We start from the raw sequence: 14,505 nt of genomic DNA, 5'->3' as shown, positions 1-14,505 counted from the left end.
TTTAAGCAATCAAGGTGTTTGCAGATCAAGCTTCTATTCTTATTATGATCGTGAGAGTGCGTAGGCGTTCTCGGCAGGAACTGTATTTCTGTCTATTCGATACAAGACGAAAGAAAATACACTCTCGGTCATCTGGCGTCTTAGAGGTCATCAACGAGAGGACTAGGTCCCTGCGGCATCCCAATCTTATCCTCAAACATCATCCTCAGAGCCTCCACCCTACCGCGATCCGACATGAATCGGAGATACTCGGCAGAGTTGGTTGTATCCATGTCGAGGATCCCGGGGTAGCCGCCAGGCGCCGTGATATCCTTCCGAGCACTCCACTGAGAAGAATTGCGCTGGAACCCATCATCGAGGAGGAAGTTGGCAAACAGCTTCGAAGCCTCGGGGTGCGGCGCGTCTTTGAAGATAGCGACAGACCTCGGCCAGCTGACAAAGAGCCCCTCCGTCGGGAACGAGGCGTTGAGGCTGCCCGAGGACCGAAGACCGATGCTGGCGGTGAACGTGACGGACTGTGTGCTGTTGGGCTGGCGCAGGACAGCCAGGGGTGATCCCGTGCCGCGGACCCAGCGGGGCTCGTTGGCGAGGAGGCCGTCGAACCACTCGGGACCATACTGGTGCATTCTGGAAGAAGAAGTGAGCACTCTGCCACTTCGAAGAAAAGGAGCGTCTGAGGGTATCTTACACGAGGTCAAAGATGTACGCAATGGCATCGTCGTCACTGGGGTGCGTCAGGACAATCTTGCCCCTATACTCGGGCTTCAAGAAATCCGGCCACTCCCGCGGCGGGTTCGCAAGCTTCTGCGTGTTCCAGACAGTCGACCACGCATTCATCGCAAAGCCGTAGTACGCCGCGCGCACATGACGAAACGGCGCCAGCACCTTGAGATAGTTATTCGGAGCATAATGCAGGAGCGATCCCTGCTGCTCCCAACGGGGGTAGTCCTGCAGGGCCTGGAGGATGATGGTATCCACCTCGAGCGGCCTGCCCGAGGCGAGCTGTCTGTCGACGTTGACGCTGTGGTACTTGGAGCGGTTAACCGTGATGTTGAGCGTCATGCCCGGGAACCGGGTCTCGAAGGCGCGCTTGAGGCCGTCTTGTTGGGTGACTTCGTCGCCGCCGTGCCAGCATGTTACGATGCCGCCTTCGGCTAGAGCGGCTTGGTAGATTTCGTCGATGGTGCGGTTTTCGTTGACTTGTGGGGTGTTGAAGCCGAGAGAGATGTCAGCCGTGGAGACTTGCTGGGCCAGGAGAGCACACAGCAACGGGAGTGAAAGACGCATCTTGAAATGGACGGGTGATTGATGTGAGAGCAGTTGATGAGATGGTGCATTGTGACTTGATGTTCGTCCGATGTCAGTAAACTTATACTCACGAGACGATGATCGTTATCAATACACATGATGGACTAAAGGCTGAGTACTTGGCGAACGCGTAATGGTCGAGCTTAGCACACGAAGGCTATGGCTTGGCGAATGTAAAGTTAGTGAAGCTGCTGTTCGTCCTTGGATCTCATCAGGCCATTGACAAGGTTGACGTCGACTTTGTTCCTCTACGTTTCCATGATCGGCTAGAGGCTACTCGACTACTCGGATAAAGTTGCTGACACTAACAACGGTTTTAAGCTTATGGCCGGAAATCGACTGTGGCCCAAACAACTACGCCTGTAGTAGATCATCCGATAAATTAAGCTTAATCACTAGACTACCTACATCTGGTCCCTCGCAACTGTAACGGCGCGGGTCTTGACTCAGGTTGGGAACAGTTGCATAGAACCCGAAAACGGTAACAAGTCGCCGTAAATCATAGTTTACAAGCCCCTTGAGCACTGCCTCCGTTCACATAGTCATCGGGCATCTTTGATCACGACTAGTATACCGCCGACCAATGAGAGGGTCTATTCATTCTCAAACAGGCTAATTCCCCAAGGGCGATGCTCGCTACATCCTTACATTGTGAGGCGGCTTACTGAGCAAGTCGTTACAACAAGGCTTGGTAACGGCTAAGATATCTACCGGACGTTGAACCTCTCAGTCGGCTCGGCCGAATGCATAGCACCTTTCTCACGGAAACCGAATCCAACATCGGACTTACAATATGTACGGTTACAGTCAAGCAAAACAGTCGTAATGTGTTGACTGTGCTTGAGGTAGACGGAAGGCTTGGCGGCGAACACCCCAGCGACCTCATGGCAGCTCGGCTACATGCTAATTGTCGAAACATGCTAGAACTCCCAAACTTCTCGTCCGGTATCTCAAGTCGTGGCTGAATTAGCCTGGCCAGACTGTTACTGTATCAATCTACCCCACGCATATGTGCTAAGCGGAGATTACTCAACGTACGTCTCCGGTGTCTTCTATCATCGCTGTAAAGCTAAAAGAACGAAAATGCTGAACAGCAATAGTTTGTAGACATCTATTTGCGTCATACGATGAAGGTTCAGGAAGGTCAAGTAAGAAAGCTCGTTGAGCAATCCCACGCCGGGAGCTGCGGCGGCACATCTGACAGTTGGGATGGCATTGCTCAAGGGCAGAACGTGTCGATCCCGGAAACAAGCGCAGTAGGGCGGCAACGCAAAATTGGGGACGTTGGATGCTCGAAAGTGATAGAAGAAGGCCGAGCCTGTATTGTTAGGTAGAGTATCGGGATCGAGGAATGCATGGGGTTGAGGATCCAAAGTTAACATTTGGTCCGTCAACAGTCAGCAAAACGCGCGTCTTCCGTGACTTCTTCTGGGCAACTTGATCTTCTATCGCAACATAGCCGTTGCCTACGACTTTGTTGCTCAAGCCTATTCTTTGTTGGTCGCTGCGTGTTTATCAGATAATCGAGGATAGCTGCAAACTGGACGAATGCCTCAAGAAGTGCAGCAATTAGAAACATGCCGTCTCAGCTATGGCATCAATGTATCTTTACGTCTATGAGGGCAATGTTTTCTTGTCTTCCATAACATCGACTGTTACTTTCTTACGTTCATTCATGGTACACCTATTGGGTAGCTAGTTGAGATCAAGAGATTCATAGCAGAAGAAAACGTACCGAGCTAGGCACCTGGCGCATTATCCATAAGTATTCGGGTTTCGATTATTCCGCTGCAGTTGATGTGTGATGCAAGGGAAGGGTTCAATTTCTCCTGAGATTAGGCTCGAAGTCGGGGCAATTGATCTTGGCAACAGACTATTTGAGAGGTAAGAGTTGCAGTTACGGACATGGCCAAAATTTCGGCGAAGTCAACAAGTATAGTGCAGCCGGCAACGGGGCAGCAGTGGATGCCATGACGTACGCTCCGCCAGCATAGGGGAGGGTTTATGGTCCTTTGGGCCTTGGATCCGGAGCCGGTGATCACGGCCCCGACCCCAGTTGCATGTGTTAGTCAATGTTGCTTCGTAAGATAGTAACACCGACTTTTATATATCGTGAGCGCATCTCACGTACAATTTTTCCTAAAACGGCGTAGCGACGCGACTTATTGGTGGAAATGATTTTCTTAACCGTGATTGCTACTATCTACGGTCTCAATACTGGATGCCGGTATCTTGAAGGGAAACTCTGGAGAGGAAGGCTGGAATTACCGTCGAATGCTTTTCGATGATCGCACTCATTGTGAGCGTGTCCTTCTTTAATATAAAGAGTAATCATACAACCCAGCTAGATAGTGTATGGAATGACACAACCAGCGGCGTCTTACATGAGCTCTTCGACTATTCTCCTAAGCAGACTTATCTTGAGATGTATCTATCAGCCAAGGCTGTGGCCATTGTCTTGGTCACGCTGCAATTCGGAGCAGTTCATGGCCAGCAACCTAAGCCTATGATTCTCGCAGATACCAACCGTGACGGTATCGTGGATGACAGCGACGCCACGGACAGAGCATTCTGGACCCCTTCTCGCGGCGCCATCTTCCTTCCAAACGTCAGCGACTCTCTCAAACGCTGTCCTAATCAGGATCTTCAGGGCAACCCTATCAGTAATCACGAGCTAGCATCTTGTCACGATGCTTCTGGCCACCTACTCCTTGAGCCAAGCCTGGTTGCTCCCCTGAAGACGATCCCATTGGAAGTTTCAGACGACACTATTTCCCACAACTACGCCACGCCTGACGCCGCATCTGAAAGGGTTCGTCTCTTTTACCTGAATGATTCGTCCGCCAACCCCGCCGAGACTGCCTCTTGGAGCTTTGTGGATCCTGAATTTACCTTCAATGCAAGCCATGTCCAAGCCGGTATCACTCTCGGGATCGACGGGCGTGAGTTTGTGAAGGATTTTGCAAAATGGGACGGCAAAGTATGGGTGCATTTGGATGTCCACGCCAATGGCACTGTCATATTCGACGTCGTTGAGCTCAAGGTGGCTCCAGTTCTGACCCATCACCATCTCCAACGTGTCAGCGCCTTTGTCAGTACTGCGGCAAACGAGTCTGAACCTGTACAGCTCGGTTTTCTCAGCCGACTTGATGAAGCGCGGAAGGCGGCAGGGACAAAGGAGCCATTATATCTGTTCAATCAGAGTGACGATATTTAGGCCCAGGAATTTGTTGAACTAGTATATGCTAGCATGCCTGGACCTAACGGCCAACCGATCTTGCTCAGAATTATGTTGAGGTCTGCACAGTTAGTTCGTACTGCTGAAAGACAGGTCTTTGAGCAGCTTCGCGGGAAAGGCGTTGGTGGTTTCCAGCCTGAGGGGGGACGCGGCGGCTACGGCGCCCGAGAAATCAACGCATACGGCAACCTCAAAACGATCCTACCTTATACGTCCAAGAGTGGAGTTAAATATCCTGCCGGCCGGATTATTCATGGCAAGCATTATGATAAGATGCTAGCGGAAGCTACGATTGCCTTCTTGGAAGGCCAAGAGCTTCAGAACCCTCTTTCCTTGAGTCTGGATGGCTACTCATCGGTCACGTTGATGAGTTCGTCCAGTTTCTACCTTCCAACGAGACGGGACTTGGCTTCACGATTGGTATCGCTGACAACACTTCCGCTCTCGACTTGCTCAGAAACACCTCAGCAGCGGCGCATGGTGGTGTGCGGGCGATTTCTTCCAATGGGTCTGTTGAAGGCTCTTTTTCTATCACGAAAGAGGAGCTGGCCGTGACAGTCGATGAGCTTCTTGCAAGCGAGACATTTCACGAGGTCAACGCTTATAAGCAGAGACATATTGATGCTAATCTGGGAATCCTGCTCGCTGAGATACCTATTCTTCGGGATCATGTGATTCGCATCCCCTCGCTTTTCAAGGCTCCCAAGGTGTCTTCGCTCTCCTCGTTAACTGAAACGGTAATGGAGGGCGAGTATTTGTTAGTGAGCTTCAGCCCGGCGGCTATCAACGGCGTCGTGTTGGGCAACTACTACGTGAGTCCCAAGACTTGGGGCCCCGTGGTTGAGGGATGAGACCTCTCAGAGTTTACCATGCGGGAGGTATATGCAAAGGCTGGCATGAAGGTCGGGTTTGTGGACGATTCCATGTCGCATCACCACACTTTTGGCGAGGTGCATTGTGGAAGCAACACTTTCAGGGAGACGGACGTAGCGTGGTGGGAGTAGGGATAACACTCTCGTAGCGTGTGGGAGTTAGAGAAGAGGACGGGGAGAACCTGGGAGTCATCGTTCTAACAGCAATCTAGTGGAGAGAGCTATAGCATGTCATGATGTGCTCTGCAGTAATCATATTCCTTTCGTTCCCATCTCGTTCCCTACCAATTCTGCGTGCAGCACTGGTGGATAAGGGTGGCTACACGCGGGAATGTGAGGCACGGGAAGCCAGATTAGCCTTATTGCCGCTACTAAGCTACATTTGAGCTTCAATAGGTTTACACAGGCAAAACAAGGTCATGCTATATATAGCAGTGAGCGTTCTCTGCTATCTGCAAATTTCGCGAAAAGTTTCAGGCTGCTCTTCCACGTTACAAAGACAACCATTGTGTCTCAGTGAAACAGAGCATTAGTCTACCAGCGTAGCCAGAGGTAACGAACTGCTACCATCATACAGCTTCAGCGATAACAGCATCCCTGCTATTCGCGGAAGAGAGATCCTCTCATACTCCATGTTCCAGATGCTGCTTTCCCTAGCCAACAAGATAGACTCTAGCAAACTGGCAATCTCCCGACTATCCCACATACCTTCTTTCCTTCGCATGGCATACAGTAGCGAAATGGCCCTTTGCTGCAGGTCCGGCTCACCAGAGAACCCGGCAATGAGGCTCATTCGCGGGATCACATCCGCACCCAGGGTAAAGACTGGATACTGCATCGGCTCGGCCTCGGCATATATGAGCGATTCAGCATCTTCTAAAAGATCCTGGAAAAATTGTCGATCCAGAGGTTGTGAGCTCGGGGCCTCCAAGCATTTGATGATGACCGACCAGTCCTTTTGCATGACTGACATTAGCCGCGCCTCCCATAACTGCTGCCTGGTTGTTGATGAGCTTGACTTGAGATGCTCAGTATAAGTTGCAAGCCGACTACTAAAGACATCAAAGAGATGGCGAGCTGTAAGCCATTCCCCGAGCCGCAGGTCGTCGTCTCTTAGTGGTGACATGCTCTCTGGCAAATCCAAGAATGAGGTCCAAGATATCGGATTCATCGGAATGCTACCTCGGACATTGTAACGTAAAGCCTTCCCAAAAGCTCGGTCTACAAGGTGGAGATCGTACCGAGCCTCGGTGGTCGAGGAGTACGGCTTGGAAGCATCTTTGTTGCTACTGCCCCGGAAGAAATAAGACAGGTCCGGAATGACTTCGCCTTCTTCCAGTAAGTAGGCAGCATCGCAGCCCAAGCAGGTGAACATGTCAGCAAGATCGCATAACTGATCATAATAGTCCTTGACAGTCTCAGCCAGGCATCTCTGGTGCACTGAAAGAGGTAATCCTGCCTGAGCATCCGTTGCCGCTTTGGACAGGGCAACCATGATGCTAGAGCCGGATCTAAGGTGTTGCAGAGCTTTGTCGTAACTTCCCTGCATGATTTCAAAGCAGATGAATATCAAACAAGAAACGAGCGATGTCCTGAGAGTGATAGACGAAAGCCTTTCCATATCCCGAGTCGTGAACTTCATGGCCTTAGAGAATTGCTGGGTTGCTAGCACATCGTATGTTTGCGCGCCCGCAGCCTGGTCTTCTTCTCTGTAGTCGCTTATGAAGCCTCGATGTGCACATCCCAACGCTATCAGGCCGTGTTTGACTGAGTCGGAATAGTATCCTAGTGGGATGATGTAACTGTGCCATAGCTTCTCTAGAAAAGAGATAGCCCCGAAGCCCGCAACTGTGCATTTGCGTACATGATGGAACATGGCCCTTTCTGTTGGTGTTCCTGAGATGTCCCAGTTGACTGGCGGCGGGATCGCGGATGGTTGCCGACGCAACCTAAGCTGGAGACAACTGCGTCTTCGACAAGCTGCCTGTCCATTGACACAGCATCTCCATGATGTCAATCACTGCAGGATTGGAGAATGTAGCGGAATAAGCTTACTTGCTACATGATAGCTTAGTTCGATCATCGGACATAGTGAGGGTGAGATGAGAACATACTGTGGCTGATGCTTTGAGATGGCTTTAGGGTGGACCTCCCCTGTCTTTTCCGACACCTCCAACATCTTCCGTGGTAGGCGACTCAGGCTCGCGGTGCGATGCGGCCTGCTAGGTTGCAATTGGTAAGATTCCAGTCAAAAAGCTTTCAACCGAGATCTCGTAGCTTCAATTGAGTGCAGATGAGCATAACTCTGAGAGCGCGCAGGCGATCACATATGCGAAGACTAGGCTGAAACTTGCAGGTTTCCAACTGAGCGAGGGCCATCACGATTTTGTCTTGGCCCAAGCTGAGAGTCCCACTTCTCGTTCTCATCCCACACTCCCGAAAGGTTTGACGATGCCTGATTCGCTGACTGCGTTTGAGAATGAAAGTGAGGGGAACGCGTTCTAAAAGTGTTTTACAACAAGTCATCATTGCCGCTGGTCAAACCTCTTACGATCAGTGGGATTTACATGAGAGCAGACGGATCATCGAGTTTTCTGGTAAGTAAAGTTGTAAATAGTAACAGCGTAAGTGAAATATAAGTGACCCAGAGGACGGTCTTACTTACAACGAGTGACTGATCATCCATACGTGCTTCCCTAATCATGTCATCATTCACAAAGTTGAAATCTCTTCACTTACTAATTCTAATGTTTCTTGTCTTGAGAATCAGACATTTCAAGTAGAGCGGGTTCGCAGGATGCGATAACGACATCATAAAAGCCAAAGCAAGCCTTATTCCCTAGATGTCCGACTACTAGTTCCAGAATAGTCGTTATAGGACTCGAAATGACAATTGCCTCAAGAAGCTAAGCACTTACGGAAGGCCCGTTGCCTTAGTCCCCAAGTTTTGTAGCATGGACCCAAGCTTCAGGGAATGCTGTGCATGGGTAGTTTCTTCGTTTCTGCCAGAAAGAGCAATCCGTTACTCGTTCGCAAGTTCATGATATATCAATTGACTCGAAGATAATCGAGGTACTGTATTGACTATCTAAAGGCACTAGGCTTGTAGGCCGGACTTGCCAAAAACCACATACACCGACACCACGTACGTCCACACAATACGGAGTTTGGGAGACAGAGGAATCCCGAAGTAGTCGTATGAAAACTCCGTAGAAACATATTTCCAAAGATCGGCAAGAGCAGAAAGTTATTGTGAAGGGCTATAGTGCTAATTTCATTTATATTAACCCGTACCGAGTGAAGCATGACTGGCTAAGAGCACTGACCCAAGCTCTCTTCTCGTCAACGCAGATCTTCCAGCGCGTTCACAGCACGGAGTAGGCGGACTACGGAGCTGTCCGTTACCGATTTGCCTGACTCGAAGGCATATTAAGTGCCCGTGGGATAGTTCGTAATTTGAATTCGTTACTCATTAACGGGGATTAAGTCTGCTGGACCGATATAAACATGAGGTTCAAGTCCCTGAGAAAGTGAATTGACCGCAGTCCTTCTCGTCACACTTTGCCACCAACTACCCACGATCCTTTCGGTATAGAACTCTCTCAATATGCGTGCCACACTTGTTTTCGCGGCTGCGTCCTTCGCGACTGGAGCTATCGCAGCTAGGTCCATGGGCTACTGCCAAAACTTAGCAGGCGACGGCGGGGACATCGGAAAGACGAGGTTCTGCTGCGACTCGCAGTTCGACTTCCGCTTTTCTGAGGTAAGTTTTACAATGACCGGAACAAACAAAACCTGAGAATGCAAATGCTAACGTGGGGGGGATGAATAGTCTGGCATATGTAACATCCCTGCGGACTCCTGCGGTGGCATCAGCACGTGCTGTGGTACTGGTTTCTACGTCTTCAACACTTGTCCCGACACGTTTCCTTGTGCGAACAGCGCGGTGGACAAGGTTTGTCCCAAGAACTAGTCGTGATTTATAGTAATGGAATAGAAGGACTGAAGATGAAATCTACTTGATGTTGGTCATGTTACGTTGCCATGACTCGCAACTCATTCGTGATGTTGTGAAGACCGACGAGTCCAGCCCATGACGGCTCACCAAGGTGCATGCGGTGCAGTTTCTGAAAGAACATCTCAACAGCACGCTAAAAGAGCATGATCCAATCCAGTGACTAGCCACCTAAGTCAAATCAATAATCTCTGGCTCAGCTTTTCGTTTCGCCCCAGCAACAGGTGGCGGAGGCCGACTTGGCCCAGGAGTCGCAGCTGCACCCATACCGTTCCGGCCTGAGGGCGGGGATCGCGACGGCCATCCCGCACTGCCCGTTGTCGGCGCGAAAGCTCTTTGTCCTGCTGACATTCCTATAGGGACTTGTGCCGGCCCGTTTATCGGTTGGAGACCATTTATTGAGCCATTCATCGATTGAGCACCGCTCACAGGCGGCGGAGCGGACGAGGATCCGGTTGCTGGCCTGTTGTAATGTGACGGCGGCGGGCCGCGGGCAGACCCGGTCATCGGCTGATGTCTGTTCGTGGGTGGTGGAACCCACGCAGGCCCGACTGCTGGCATAATAGTGTGCCCGGGCGGTGCATAACCTGCCGCAGCAGGTCCTGGAGCAGGAACAGGAGCGGGAAAATAAGCCGCAGCCGGAGCCGCAACCGGAGCCGCAATCGGAGCCGGAGCCGGAGCGGGAATTGGTGCCGGCGGATACGTGATACCACCCCGCCCTGGCACCAGATTCACCGGCCGCTGCCACAATGCTGTCGCAATAGCAGGATAATCCTCACCCAGCAATACTCCTAACTTGGTCTGATCAAAAGCCTTGAAGACTTCCTCTGCCTCCTTGGCCCTCACCTGCTGCCTCGCAATATCCGTCTGCCCCACCTTGTTAATGACCATCGTGGGCCCTCCAGGCGCAAATCGCTCAGTCTCATGCGTGACCCGGATGCCGTGCTCCTCGATCACCCTGTGCACGTGGTGTCGCTGCTTCTTGGCGCCAATGATCAGGCGGAGTGACATCTGCGCCGGGTTCGCGAGGAAATTGTCCAGTTTGCTGCAATCGCCGCAGGTGCAGAACTGCACGAGGTACATGCCGCTCCCCAGCTGGCCAGACGGCGGACGGACGGATCTCGAGCCGACGTAGTTATCGCGGTAGGCTTCGAGGGCTGCGGCGAAGAGTTGCTGGTAGCGCGGGGTGTCAAGTGGCGTCTTGGTGGCTTCGAGGATGGCAAGGAGCTCGCGTAGGAGCGGAATCCAGAGGACGGGGAAGTCGAGGGCGTGCATTCTTGGGGCGTGGCTGACGATTTTGAGGGCCAGTGGCAGGACTAGGTCCTCTTGTGGAGGGGAGGATGCGAGCTTGATAAGTCCGGAGAAGAGGTCTGCTAGGGCGATGTGATTCAAGGCGAGGCGGTGGTCGGGGGGAGACGGCGCCGTCTGGCCGTATGTGAATCTCGCCGCCTTGTGGGCTGGGTCGTCTTCCCTGGGCCCGTGAACCCTTTCGAGATCGAGCATAGAGATGAGGTCTTTTGCGAGCTTTTTGTACAAGTTGACGGCCAGAGTCACCGGGAAAGCCTTTCGTCTAGCGCATGAGAGCAGCGCTGACAGGAACTCCAGTGCAAACGCTGGCGTCCGTACAAGTAGCTGCTCAACCAATGGCATCGTCCTGGGAAAGAGAGTCAGTCATATGTACGTCTGGCGGTGATTACGGTTTATTGGGAGATACTTACACAGAGGAAAGCCAACCAAAGTCGGCATACTTCTCAGCGCCCGTCACTAAAGCCAGTCCATCTTGTCGGACGAAGATTGCGGTATCGGCAATGTCCTTGAGGCCTTTGGTGAGCGTTGCTTGTGCCCACTCCCGAATCTCGTCAGACAGGGGCTGATCGGTAGGGGCAAAGGCCTTAACCGCCTCGAAGATCTCGAAGAAATATCGACCCCTGAATACTGTGGAAGTCAAGCTGGAACATCGATAACGCGGTTAGGACGCGAACCTGAAAGAATGGGCTGGATATCGGGGAGAGAACGCACCCGTTTTTGATCTGAGAAAAGTCCGCCTTGCCCTGCGAGACCTCTGCGTAAAGTAATTGATAGTAGCCCGCGGGTAGTGGTCCGTCCAGCCCCTTTTCGGCTTTTTTCTTGCTGACCTTCTCGAAAAAGTCCCAATCCTTCATAGCCAAAGCAGATCGCAACACTTTGCACAGGATCTCGTCTTCAGCCTTTTTGGTACGCCTGCCTGGACGAGGGACCGACGTATCCCATACGTCTTTGAGTGTCTCGAACGATGACTTGCTGTTCGACGAGGCCTTGAGGATCGAATCTGTGAGGTAATCGACCAGTACAGCGCTGTCATGGTAGTGATCCCATCCCGACCTCGTACTAGCTTTGAGGTACGAAGGGATCTTGTCTCGGCGAATGATGAGCGCGGCCTGAGTCCAGTATTAGCTAGAAGCCGCGAGGGGAAAGGGGAACAGAAAGCTCACTGTTACGCAGTACCGGTGGGTAGCTGTTGGTCCCTATAGTTCATCTTTGTTAACATGACGAACGTACCTGCCACTCCCTTGGATCGAAAACCTACCCAGTTGCCCTGATATCCCTCATACTCTTCCTTCCGTTCAACGCCTTCAAAGAACTCGCTAGCATCAAGCATATTTTTCCAATCCAACGCGATGTCACGGAGTATCGGGCGCCCGCTCAAGTCCACAAGCACCTTGACAGACAACGACTCGTCCGTCACATCCACAATGTCACGAGACATGCCCGCCTCATATAGATCTTCCTCGACCCCGTCCGAGCTGGATCTATAATCCTCATAAGGCACACCACACGAATCGTATCCATCTAATCCATCATAATCTCCAAAATGATCAATCGGCCGCTTCCGCTTCCCACGCCGGCTCCGTTTCTTTTTCGAATACCGCGAATTGCCCTCGTACACTGCCGGCCCCATCTCCATCTTCTCTGTCAGCGCTAGAAGAACATCAAACTCGAGCCCAGCCGAAAGCTCCTGCAGCGTCTGCACGACGGCCGCGTCGCGTCCCTTGAGCGCCTTAATTGAGATGTTGTCCTCGGCGTACTCGTGGTCCAGGCCGTAGTAGACGTGGTCGATCCCGGCGTTCTCGGAGCGCTCCAGCCACCGCCGGAGCGTGTGCCGCAGCGCGCGAGTCTCTTGCCTCCGCAGCGTCGCAGAAGGCCGCTGCTGTGACGCCATCGCCGTCGGGTCGATGGTGAGGTTGTACGTGAGCACCACGCGGTAGCCCTCCGTGACGGGCAGGACCTCGTGGTGGACGTCCGAGTACCAGCACGCAAAGGACTGGTCTGCCCCTGAAGTCTTGAGCATCTTCGTCTCGCCGCAGTGCTTGACGACTACGTCGCCCCCCTTGTGGCCGCAGGGAAGGCAGATGACGAGAGTGCCGAACATGCCGGGGCATTTCTCGGTGCTGATGACCCGTGTAGTCTCAGCCATCTAATCCATCTTCACGCACCATAAATGACAACACACTAAAGACAGACTTACTCGGTATAAGCCTTGGACGCGGCCCCCTTTTCGTAAATCAAAAGCTTATACAGCTCCGCCGTCACAGGCGACGCGACGCCCAAATCCTTCGCTACAACAGCACATATCTTTTGCAAGTCCGCCGGCCAGCGCGGACTTCGGAGCTCGAATTGCGAGGGGTCCAGCTCCCACGTGTTGGGCGCAGCAGTGTCCACAATGGTCTCACTCCCCTTACCTAACGGAGCACGAGTGGCTTTTTCGATCAGTTGCCGCACCGTCGGCTCCGGCAGCGGCTGGGCAACAGGTCCGACATCATGGACGGAGAGGTCCGGGTCTACGCGCTTCAGAGGGTGGAACGAGGCAAAGGTGCCCTGTGTCTGGATGCCGGCAAGCGCCTCGGCGAGGTCATCTTCAAAGGAGAGCTTCCAGTCCTCTGCGAGTGCGCTACTGGCTACAGATGCTGTGTCATCATCGTGCCCGTGGCTGGCTGCGGCGTCCCCGGTTCGACTGGGCCCGGCGGCGACCTCGTTGTCGTTGGTGTTGGGCTCAGTGGTAGCCGTCTGAGCTGCGATAGCTTCACTCGCCTGGGGTTCCTTTTCAGTCTTAGGTACTGAGTCAACCGTGGGAGCTCGGGAATCCATCACAGTGTCTGATATAGCAAAGGTTCCGTCACATGAAAAGGGCCCCCAGCATCAATCTTCATACCATTCACTTAATTGCACCAAGACGCGACGCTTTAAGGGGAGGTCGTAAATAGTGGGGAAACCTTGTACTATCCCTGGTGAGCAAGTACACATGAGGGGGGCAGGTACAACGTCGAGTCTCCCAGAGTTGTCTCAACTCGCAGACTTCTGGGTCACTGAATGGAGAATTGATCATCAATCGATCTGAACTTGAAGTGTATCTATCGAGATGAATCAATGCATTCGTCGAATGAAGATCTCATCATCCTGTCATATTTGTGAAAAAGGGGAAACGAACTTGTCTGTTTGGGGGTTGCCATCTCCAACGGTCGTAGAGAGATACTTCTACCTCTCCTCTCGGTGCATCGACCTATCTCCACTGTTTCCCGCAGCCAATGTACCCAGTGGACCGGCTCCCGCGTTTTCTCGTGTTCCCCTTGGTCTGTGCGGGACATCCCTCGGTGAAAGTGTGGCGTTAGCTCTCGGTGAGGCAGGCGTGGCAGGAAAGTGTCCAACGTTTGATGACTACCCTTCAACCTGCCCTAAAGCCGCCATTGACAGAGAATGGAGGACACATGTCTCACGCTGCAGAACATTCTAGAATCTGGGGTTCCAAGCATTTCACTGTTTTTTGGTCAATCGCATGCGTTTACATCGGCGTCGTCGTTTTCGTGTGCAACATGACTTCTTCTACTCAACTCAGTGGTGGTGGTATGGACCTCATGTCCGGTCGACCTGCGCCAAAGAAACACGGAGCGATGGCCAATTTTTGGAAACACACATGTTCGTATTCATCGATACTGTTCAGACAGGTTCTGCTTGCTATCCCTACCTAGTCTGACCAAAAACCTAATGAACCTATTGCATCGCTCCTGTTCCCGATGATCCTATCCCATTCAGCTGTG

The 14,505-nt window shown here is 52.3% G+C and overlaps 5 protein-coding genes across 5 annotated transcripts; 2 read left to right on the top strand and 3 right to left on the bottom strand.

Annotated features, from left to right (window-relative positions):
• Positions 1–140: 140 nt before the first annotated feature.
• On the bottom strand, positions 141–1,287 carry CLUP02_08666 (ABC transporter; the record flags this gene model as incomplete). The annotated part of the gene is made up of 2 exons (XM_049287650.1): positions 141–627; positions 689–1,287. The coding sequence occupies 2 exons, from the start codon at positions 1,285–1,287 to the stop codon at positions 141–143; spliced, it is 1,086 nt and encodes a 361-aa protein (XP_049144793.1).
• Positions 1,288–3,733: 2,446 nt separating this feature from the next.
• Positions 3,734–5,550, top strand: CLUP02_08665 (uncharacterized protein; the record flags this gene model as incomplete). The annotated part of the gene is made up of 4 exons (XM_049287649.1): positions 3,734–4,429; positions 4,616–4,916; positions 5,018–5,358; positions 5,437–5,550. 4 exons carry the CDS (start codon positions 3,734–3,736, stop codon positions 5,548–5,550), a joined length of 1,452 nt encoding a protein of 483 aa, XP_049144792.1.
• A 397-nt stretch (positions 5,551–5,947) lies between these two features.
• On the bottom strand, positions 5,948–7,508 carry CLUP02_08664 (C6 zinc finger protein; the record flags this gene model as incomplete). Its single annotated transcript, XM_049287648.1, has 3 exons — positions 5,948–7,220; positions 7,283–7,402; positions 7,474–7,508. 3 exons carry the CDS (start codon positions 7,506–7,508, stop codon positions 5,948–5,950), a joined length of 1,428 nt encoding a protein of 475 aa, XP_049144791.1.
• A 1,517-nt stretch (positions 7,509–9,025) lies between these two features.
• On the top strand, positions 9,026–9,391 carry CLUP02_08663 (uncharacterized protein; the record flags this gene model as incomplete). Its single annotated transcript, XM_049287647.1, has 2 exons — positions 9,026–9,181; positions 9,251–9,391. 2 exons carry the CDS (start codon positions 9,026–9,028, stop codon positions 9,389–9,391), a joined length of 297 nt encoding a protein of 98 aa, XP_049144790.1.
• A 213-nt stretch (positions 9,392–9,604) lies between these two features.
• CLUP02_08662 (2OG-Fe(II)oxygenase superfamily protein) lies at positions 9,605–13,558 on the bottom strand (the record flags this gene model as incomplete). The annotated part of the gene is made up of 6 exons (XM_049287646.1): positions 9,605–11,087; positions 11,152–11,382; positions 11,453–11,850; positions 11,905–11,937; positions 12,000–12,861; positions 12,939–13,558. 6 exons carry the CDS (start codon positions 13,556–13,558, stop codon positions 9,605–9,607), a joined length of 3,627 nt encoding a protein of 1,208 aa, XP_049144789.1.
• Positions 13,559–14,505: the final 947 nt, after the last annotated feature.

The sequence above is a fragment of the Colletotrichum lupini genome, chromosome 4, assembly GCF_023278565.1.
Source record: "Colletotrichum lupini chromosome 4, complete sequence".
Classification (NCBI taxonomy): domain Eukaryota; kingdom Fungi; phylum Ascomycota; class Sordariomycetes; order Glomerellales; family Glomerellaceae; genus Colletotrichum; species Colletotrichum lupini.
Note: the sequence above shows the minus strand (reverse complement) of the source record. Positions and strands in the feature narration are given on the sequence as shown.